This window comes from Juglans microcarpa x Juglans regia, chromosome 1D (assembly GCF_004785595.1).
Source record: "Juglans microcarpa x Juglans regia isolate MS1-56 chromosome 1D, Jm3101_v1.0, whole genome shotgun sequence".
Classification (NCBI taxonomy): Eukaryota; Viridiplantae; Streptophyta; class Magnoliopsida; order Fagales; family Juglandaceae; genus Juglans; species Juglans microcarpa x Juglans regia.
Genome location: NC_054594.1, coordinates 13,164,844 through 13,174,639, shown reverse-complemented (window position 1 = coordinate 13,174,639; position 9,796 = coordinate 13,164,844). Strand labels below are relative to the sequence as shown.

General features: G+C 41.1%; 1 protein-coding gene across 1 annotated transcript; it reads left to right on the top strand.

The window, feature by feature from the left end:
* The first annotated feature begins 965 nt into the window (after positions 1-965).
* Positions 966-7,803, top strand: LOC121255686 (conserved oligomeric Golgi complex subunit 4). Its single transcript, XM_041156166.1, has 2 exons — positions 966-2,693; positions 6,958-7,803. The coding sequence occupies exons 1-2, from the start codon at positions 1,083-1,085 to the stop codon at positions 7,585-7,587; spliced, it is 2,241 nt and encodes a 746-aa protein (XP_041012100.1). The 5' UTR covers positions 966-1,082; the 3' UTR covers positions 7,588-7,803.
* The last annotated feature ends 1,993 nt before the right edge of the window (positions 7,804-9,796 follow it).

The window sequence follows — 9,796 nt, the reverse complement described above, 5'->3', positions numbered from 1 at the left end:
GAAACCGCACCGATGAAGTCGGTTTTTAGCCTTACTAGACACCACGACATGCCTCAAGAATTTTTTTTTTCTTTTTTAATTTGCCTTCATGATTCTTGTAAAAAGTGGGTTGTTGTGTTATAGCCTAGAAGATTGGGTGAACAGGCCAAGTAGCGGGCACAAATCGGATGGGTTGTTTTGCTACGTGGTTAGCATGATGGACGGATGAATTGGACAATGGGCGCCCACTATCCCGCCCTTATCAAGCCCCAATGTCAAAAGTAGATCGAATGTAATGAGAACCACTATATAGTTGCCTGGTCTCTAGTATCAAGCCCAGCCAACTATATATATACATATATATATATATATTATTTTCTTTAATAAAACAACGTTGTTTCTTATTCGGTTTTGTTTAAAACCTAACACCTTCTCCTGCGATGTCTCTCTTTCTTTCCCCTCTCAATCTCTCTCTTCCTATTGCCCAAAACTTCTTGCCGTCCATCGATGTCTCTCTCTCTCCCTCTCACATTCACCCTCGACATTATAGCCCTAGGTGTCTCTCTCTCTCTCTCTCTGTGCTAGAGTTTGATTTTGGATTTTAGATTTTTTTTTTCAATTAGTTTTGGGCGAGGTTGATGGATGGTCGCGGGGCCAATCCATCCTAGCATCCGGATGGGGGCACCCATCCACAAGGGGTGGTGCCGTGATTCAATGGCCCAAACTATCTCTGTCTCATGTGGGGGTGGAACTAGGGTGGCCCCCATCTGTGGGTGCTTGTAGCACCCCTAGCACCAATCCCACTCGGATTTGAATTTCGTCTTTGGATTATACTTTTTTGAGTAATATTATATATTATATTCTTATTTTATTATGTAAGATGTGATATATTAAATATGATGATAAATATGTAACATTTTATATAATAAAATAAAAATAAGATGATAGTGTTTGTATAAAAATTTCTCATTTTTTTACACTCATCTCCAGTCCGTTCTAAAACCGGTGAAATTCACACTAGAGCATAGCCGCTCCCAACATAACAGCCACAGCCGTCATTTGTATTTGGGATTTGGATTGAAGTTGGAAAAGATCAGGCGACAATGGGGTCGATCGCGGCCGAAGAAGAAAATGGAGGCATCCCTACCTCCTCCACTACGTCCATCAATTTCGGCACGCCGGAGGCCATGAACCAGATTCGGACCCTAACCGACGTCGGGGCAATGACCCGCCTGCTCCACGAGTGCATTGCCTACCAGAGGGCCCTCGACCTCGACCTCGACAACCTCCTCTCCCAGCGCTCTGATCTCGACAAGCAGTTCCACCACCTCCAGAAGTCCGCTGAGGTCCTAGACATCGTCTCCGCCGACTCCCAGCACATGCTCTCCAACGTTTCCTCCACCTGCGACCTCGCTGACCACGTCAGCCGCAAGGTCCGCGAGCTCGACCTCGCCCAGTCCCGCGTCAACTCCACCCTCCACCGCATCGACGCCGTCGTCCAGCGCTCCAACTGCATCGACGGCGTCAGGAAGGCCCTCGATACCGAAGACTTCGAGCTCGCCGCCAACTACGTCCAGACCTTTCTCCAGATCGACGCCAAGTACAAGGACTCAGGATCCGATCAGAGGGACCAGATGTTAGCCTCCAAGCACCAGCTCGAAGCAATCGTGCGCAAGAAGCTCTCCGCGGCCGTTGATCAACGCGACCACCCGACGATCTTACGGTTCATTCGGATCTATTCGCCACTTGGATTGGAGGATGAGGGATTACAGGTATACGTTGGTTACCTAAAGAAGGTGATAGGAATGAGAGCGAGGCTGGAGTTCGAGCACATGGTGGAGTTAATGGAACAGAGTAGCAAGAACCCTAACCAGACGAGCCAGGTGAATTTCATCTCCTGCTTAACGAATCTGTTTAAGGACGTGGTCCTGGCAATCGAAGAAAACGACGAGATTCTGAGAGGTCTCTGCGGCGACGACGGGATCGTTTACGCGATTTGCGAGCTCCAGGAGGAGTGCGATTCTCGAGGTTCATTGATCTTGAAGAAATACATGGAGTTCAGGAAGTTGGCCCGATTGTCCTCGGAGATCAATGCACAAAACAAGAATTTGCTTGCTGTGGGAGGAGGATCCGAGGGTCCGGACCCGAGGGAGATCGAATTGTACTTGGAAGAGATACTATCATTAATGCAATTGGGGGAGGATTACACCGAATTTATGGTATCGAAGATCAAGGGCTTGAGTTCCGTCGATCCGGAGGTGCTTCCGCGGGCCACTAAGGCCTTTAGGAGTGGAAGTCTTAGCAAGGTTCTTCAAGATCTTACCGGATTCTATGTAATTCTAGAGGGTTTCTTTATGGTGGAGAATGTGAGGAAGGCGATCAAGATCGATGAGCAGGTGCCGGACAGCTTGACCACTTCCATGGTCGATGACGTCTTCTATGTTCTACAGAGTTGCCTGAGGAGGGCCATATCCACATCCAATATCAGCTCGGTCATTGCGATGTTGAGTGGTGCGAGTAGTTTGTTGAGCAATGAGTATCATGAAGCTCTGCAACAAAAGGCGAGAGAGCCCAACCTCGGTGCTAAGCTGTTCTTGGGAGGTGTCGGCGTGCAGAAGACCGGGACAGAGATTGCAACTGCCTTGAATAACATGGATGTTAGCAGTGAGTATGTCCTTAAGCTCAAACACGAGATTGAGGAGCAATGTGCTGAGGTGAGTCGTATACTTAATCACCTATTACTTTAGTTTGAATAATTGAAACAGAACTATTCTTTAGTCTGTACCTATACCTCACGTTTTCACTTGCTTGGGGTGCATTGTCTGTGACATGACAAAGAAACATTTTAGAGTATTACAAGGTAATGTACATGAGTGCCACACTTTCGAAAGTGAAGCTATCAATTCGATTACGTTTGTTGCTTCACATGAGATATTGCAACCAACTAATGGAGTTTCAAACTAGATAGATACATTGTCTGATCATTCAAGTTCTTGCTTGATGCATAAGCTGCTACTAGCTCAGGATTTGGATTAGAGCTAATTCTGAGACAGAATTACAAGGCTATAGTACACATCTGATATTTATAAAAATTGGAAAAAAGGAATGCTTTTATTTCTGTTTCTTCTGTAACTCAGTTCGGAACGTTCATAATTCCCTACAGCCCATACCTATAAAATAATAATAATAATAATTCCCTAAAGCTCAATTTATACTGGCAATGTTGTTGACTGTCACTGAGGTTTATGCAGATATAGAAAAGCAGAACAACCAACTGAGACGGTTGTATACTTTCAACTTTTACAAAGGGCTAAATGTTTGGTATTGAGATTAATTCAAATAGGCGTTAATCCAGATAAAAAAAAAAAGTAGGCTTAACTTGGGTTAAGCCTTTGTGTCTTTCCATTATTTTCCTATGATTGAAATGTTTGTATCTTTCAATAATTTGCATTGGAACTATATGCATTCTATTCCTGAAATGTTTGGTGTGGTATGAGTAGTTGGTGGAACTTACCTTGGTGCATTGGCGGTGATTTTAATATGACTTGGTTCCCAAGCAAAAGATCGGGAGAAGCTCTGATTAGCCATGCATTGAATGAATTCTTTGAATTTCTCTTTGATATGGATTTACTGGATTTTCCTCTAGTCGGTGGCATCTACACATGGGTGTCTGGGAACAACATCCTGATTAATTGCGGGGGTGCACAGGCCCTCGAAAACGAGTATCCCACAAATACACCTTTGGTAATTAAAGAGGAAAATCCCTCAGTCTGATGGCCCCTAGAGATTGTTTGCACCTAGTGGGATTCAAACATTGGACCTTGTAGGGAGCATACCACCAAGACCAATGCTTTTACTATTTGAGCCAACCCCTAGGGGTTGATTGTGGGCGTATTCATGAGGGTAATAGATATATCAAGTTTGAAAACATATGGTTGACAGTTGAGGGCTTTGTGGAGAATGTAAGATCGTAGTGGTCCTCGTATCCCTTGGAGGGCACACCAAGTCTTATTTTGGCTTGTAAACTCAGCCTTAAAAAAGGATTTGAAGATGTGGAATGCATATGTATTTGGGCATATTGTCGTCAAAAGTGGTTGCTTTTTTAGGATTTATAGGTTTTTCGAGCGAAGGAAAGTGATCTCTCCTCTTTTTGTGGAGGAGTCTTTTAGTAAAAGATCTATCACCATGGAGCTTGAGAGGGTGCTTCTAATGGAAGAAATCTCATGGAGATAGAAATCGCGAGCCTTTGGTCCAAAGAAGGGGATAGATGCACTAAATTTTTCCTTCGGGTGGCTAATTCTCACAATAGAAATACTGATAAAAAAACTTATCATTGTAGGAATAATGCTATTGAGATGCTTTAGGTTGATGGTCAGGTTTGTTCGGATCATGAAGTTATTAAGAGTCATATTGTCAATTATTACAACAGTTTTCTTTTAGAACAATTCTCTTGGAGGCCTAATGTAATGCCCTAATGGAAGGCCCAAATCACATGGCCTATACTCCAAAAGGATTAGTCAATGATACAATTGGAGTCTCATTGGAATCTTATAAAGAGCAAGAACTTCTCCTTCCCAAGTAATGTGGGATCTCATACACCACCTACCCTTATTCATATCATATGGGGTATCACAATCTACCCCCCTTAAATTCCCGACGTCCTTGTCGGGCCTGTCCATTGTAGGTGGCACGGCTCAAGTCCCACATTTTTGGTTGGGATAGGCTCTGATACCATTTATAACGCTCCAATGGAAGACCCAAACCACATGGCCTATACTCCAAAAGGACTAGTCAATGATACAATTGGAGTCCCATTGGAACATTATAAAGAGCAAAAACTTCTCCTTCCCAAGCAATGTGGAATCCCATACACCACCTACCCTTATTCATATCATATGGGGTATCACACCTAATCTTGATGACCTGGCCTTGGTGTCCATTGACCAGTCTTGTCTATTTGGTTGGAGGGACCGTTTGAGGCGGATGAAGTTTATTAGGTGATTGGTGGGATGACTAAAGATAAAGCTTTAGGTCCAGATAGGTTTTCTATGGGCTGTAAGGTTTCTTAGCTTCCCATGAAATATCTTGGTCTTCCATTGAGGGCTACTTTCAAGGTGAAATGTATTTGGGATATGGTATACTTTTAAAACTTGAAAGAAGATTGGCAAGATGGAAAATAATTTATTTGTCAAAGGGGGTGGAACCACTTTGATAAAAAGCACTTTATCTAACCTACCAACATACTTTTTTCCTTTATTTCCTTTACCTACAGGTGTGGCTTCTTGTGTTGGGAAGTTCTTCCGCTCTTTCCTTTGGGGAGTTTTGGGCAGGAAGCTAAGTTCCATCTCGTTTGTTGGGACAAAGTTTGTTCTCCGGTAACTTGTCATTGTCTAGGGGTGCTCAACTTGAGGATCTTCAATAAAGCACTCTTGGGGAAGTGGTTGTAGAGGTATCATTGGGAAGGGGAGGCTTTGTGGAGAGTAGTTATCAATTCTAAATAGGGGAGTATTGGGGGCTGGTGTTCCAATGAAGTGAGGGGAGCATATGATGTGGGGTTGTGGAAAAATATTCGTTTAGGTTGGGAGAGGTTCTCCAACTTTTTCAGATTTGAGATTGGGAGGGGCCGCATTGTTTCTTTTTGGCATGATGCTTGGTGTGGTGCAAGGGCTCTTAAGTGTGTCTTCCCCACTCTCTACCGAATTGCAAATGACAAAGAGGCTTTGGTGGCTGACCTGTAGGTGTATTCCAATGGCTCTATCCAGTGGAATGTTGTTTTTCGAGAGCAGCCCAAGATTGAAAACTTGGAACTTTTGCTGATTTTTTGGTTCTTTGTATGCTCTGGCTTCTGGTAATGCTATGGAGGACAGGATGATTTGGGCTCCTGGTGGGGGAGTTTAAGATTCTTATTTCTCTGTGCGATCCTATTGTAAGGCCCTTTGGGGATTTCATAATGACCATTGCTTTCCCTCAAAGGGTATTTCGAAATGTAAGATTCCTCCTAAGATTGCTTTTTTTGTTTGGACTGGGCCCTTTGGGAGAATCCTCAACACTGACAATTTGAGAAAACGGGGTCTCATCATTATGGATTGGTGTTTCTTGTGTTAGAATAACGGGAATTCTGTAGATCATCTAATGTTACATTATGAGGTGGTTAGGTTCTTGTGGGATGAGATCTTTAACTGGATTGGTGTGGCATGGGTTATGCCTGGAAGAGTGGTGGATATTTTTAAGTGTTGGACAAGTCTTAGGGTAATGTTCATATTGCCGCTGTGTGGAAACTCATACCTCACTGTATTATGGGGTGTTTGTGGATAGAGAGAAATAATAGGTGCTTTGAAGACAAGGAGCATTCCTTGGACGAGTTGAAGAGATTATTTTTTGCCACACTGTTTTCCTGGGCTTCTGTCATTGTTTTTAATGAGGACAGCTTTCATAATTTGCCTGTATCCTTCTTTAGTGCTTAGTGGTTATTAGATGTATTCTGTGTATACTTCCTGTATACTTGGGCTGTGCCTTTTACTATCAATAAAGTCTTTACTTTTACTTATATATAAAAAAATTGTCTGGTGTGCCATGGGTTCAACAATTGCTATGCCTTATGAGAGAAACATTTTCTCTCCATATTAATCATTTGGGTCTCCTGTTAAAGGGCATCATTTTTTCTAGTAACTATTATTATATGGGATGTATGAAATATATGAGAAGAATCCTAATTGTATTTTGTTTTTTGCTTTTTTTTCCTCCCAGTATCCTTGTTGATTCTACTGATGGGTAATTGGGTCCTATGTGAAAACTCTGGCTCCTATACTGGATACTTCTCTCAGCTCTTTCTTCACTTTATTATATTTGTGTCAGGCGTTGTTGTCCAATGTGTTGATACGCCTGATTAGGTTCTTGCCAAGAGATGTAAATTTGCCTGCTGGTAAAAATAGTTTGTATTGTTTTACATTAAATTTGTTTAAAATCATATTCTTTCAGGTATTCCCAGCACCAGGCGATAGGGAAAGAGTGAAATCTTGTTTGTCTGAATTGAGTGATATGAGCAACATCTTCAAGCAAGCTCTGAATGCTGGCATGGAACAGCTTGTGGCAACCGTGACACCCAGAATCCGTCCACTGTTAGATAGTGTAGCAACCATCAGCTACGAGCTGTCAGAGGTTGAATATGCTGATAATGAGATGAATGATCCATGGGTCCAGAAACTTCTTCATGCTGTCGAGACAAACGTGGCATGGCTTCAGCCACTAATGACAGCCAACAACTATGACTCGTTTGTTCATTTAGTCATTGACTTCATTGTTAAGAGGCTCGAAGTGATCATGATGCAGAAAAGGTTCAGTCAGCTCGGAGGCCTTCAGCTTGACAGAGATGCAAGGGCATTGGTAAGCCATTTCTCTGGCATGACTCAGAGGACTGTTAGGGATAAGTTTGCCCGTCTTACTCAAATGGCAACAATCCTCAACTTGGAGAAGGTGTCTGAGATTCTAGATTTCTGGGGCGAGAACTCAGGACCTATGACCTGGAGGTTAACACCAGCCGAGGTTAGGCGAGTGTTGGGTCTCAGGGTTGATTTTAAACCCGAAGCAATTGCTGCTCTCAAGTTGTAATTCCCATCTGTCTAGTCTCCCTCTTTATCTTCACATTCTTTTATTCCTATTGTTATATTATTTTTTCATAAGCTTTTGTTCGGCAGGGTGAGATACTTTTCAATATTCCCTTGATGCATTGCCTTCAGTTCGTTTGAACCTACCATATTTTAACCTCAAGTGTACAAGCATACTTAGATTTTACAACAACTATGAAAATTTTACCTTACAATTGTACACATCTGCATTAATGGCTAACTATGTGGTTTGGGAAGTTAGAGCGGTCGTTGTGAACATGTTCTTTCCATGTGGCTGGATGAAATACACCCGCTTCTCTCTAGAAGAAAAAGTGCCTCATCCTCTCCATTCTGCTGTTCCACCGGAGAGGAGGAACCCTCTCTATTCCCTTTACGGTACCGACCTGTTTATAGGTTTTTCAACTAGTTTGTTTGGTTGTTTGTTTGTTTGTTTTTTTTTTTTTATTTCACCGATTTAGTCTAGGCTTGATCCATCGCATTCTAACGACTGATTGTCTACATGCACCCTACTATGCAACTCTCTAGCTGTTGATCTATTGGCACGAAGCAGAACCGCAATGAAAATCTTGACACATGATTCTCACATGTGGCTTGTTCCGCGCATGGCTACCACATGCAGTCGCGTTAAGATGCATCCAATGGCTATACACACCATAACAATAGTTTCACCACCCCAAGATTTTTGAAATCTGACTTGCTCCATCTCACTATCACCAGCATGTGGACTCCACATGCCGTCATAGGTGGACGTGAAGAAACTCGGCCAGCAATGGTCCAAGCCAATCAATGTCGGTCATCCTATTATGTTTCTGTGGCCATTTCATGATAATAAATTGCAGTGCACTACTAACATCCACTACCTCAACTGTCATTTAAGAAAGCACTTTTTTTTGCAGGGAATGGGTTGGGATCAAGTTTTTTGTTCCAAAACTCGATCTATTTTTCACTTTTAACACTGTGTTTGTTGTAATAGGGTGTTTGTTGGTAAATCTCGCTCCCTCCTCGTGTATCTTGATTTCCTTATGTTAATGACATGTTTGCTTGATTAGAAAAAAAAATGAATATATTCTCCCCAAGTATATTAACGAAAATTCCACCAAGCAATTCTATATGCGGGAATAAAAGCATACCGTCTCAAATTATTTTCATGTGGGGATATGATGAGTTCATATAGCTCGCGCATGACGCATCTTGGGTGAGACCCTGGCCATTTACCTTTCTCTGATAGGATCGTCCTTGTGATTTCAAAGTAATTTGATGACATATCTTCTTTCCTTTCTGGTTTGGTGGGAGAAGAGTAGCTCCTCATAATTCTTGGAATTAATCCTGTCTACCTATTCTGTCTCAAGCAACTGTTTTTGAAAAAAGTGCCAGGACTATAAAAACAAAAAAAGTTTTATATTTATAAATTAAACGTGATTTTATATGATTTTTAAAATTTAAAATTATTTTTATTATAAAATAACGCTAATGTAACATACTAATAAGTATATAAGGTTTTTTTTATAAAATCTCTACGTAAACCAAGCATTTTCCATTGTAAATTTTATGGTCTATGAATATGTTTAGAACATTTCATCAAATTGGCACTAACACGGTTCTGGCAATTTTATTTGATGCCATTATTAACCAATGTTTCCAAGTGTCTTGGAGTGACTTGGTCTATAGGTTTCCTAACTGAGAATAATTAGGGGTGGCAATTTGTGCTTGTGGATTATATTCGTTTCATGTCAAGTCCTGGATACTCGACTATATAGATCAACTTGAACATGACCTTTTAAAAATTTCATTCCCTCAAGATCATAACCATAAATATTCTAAATAACTTCCTAACACATATATCAAAGTCTTAAGAACAATATATGTGAATATCAAGATCATAGGAACATACTTTCATAACAAAAGATCTAAGGTTACTAAAAATATAAACTATTTTCACATCTCCAGTTTTTAATTTTCTCATCTCATGCATAACTCTTAAAAACTGTCAATATGCAACAAATTAATTCCAACTTGAATTTTCATTTGTTAAATCTAAACCATAAAAAGATCGGATCAAGATCTTGCCTAGAACTTCATCAAAAATATAAAAAAAAATACACACTATCCAGATTATCGCCCAATATAACATTTTCATGCTTAAACATATTTTTCACTAATCAAACCTCCATAAAAAATCACAAACATATACC

Coding starts and splice junctions, on each gene's coding strand:
- LOC121255686 (XM_041156166.1), top strand. CDS start 1,083: ATGGGGTCGATCGCGGCCGAAGAAGAAAATGGAGGCATCCCTACCTCC. Junction 2,694..6,957: donor TTGAGGAGCAATGTGCTGAG/GTGAGTCGTATA, acceptor ATATTCTTTCAG/GTATTCCCAGCACCAGGCGA.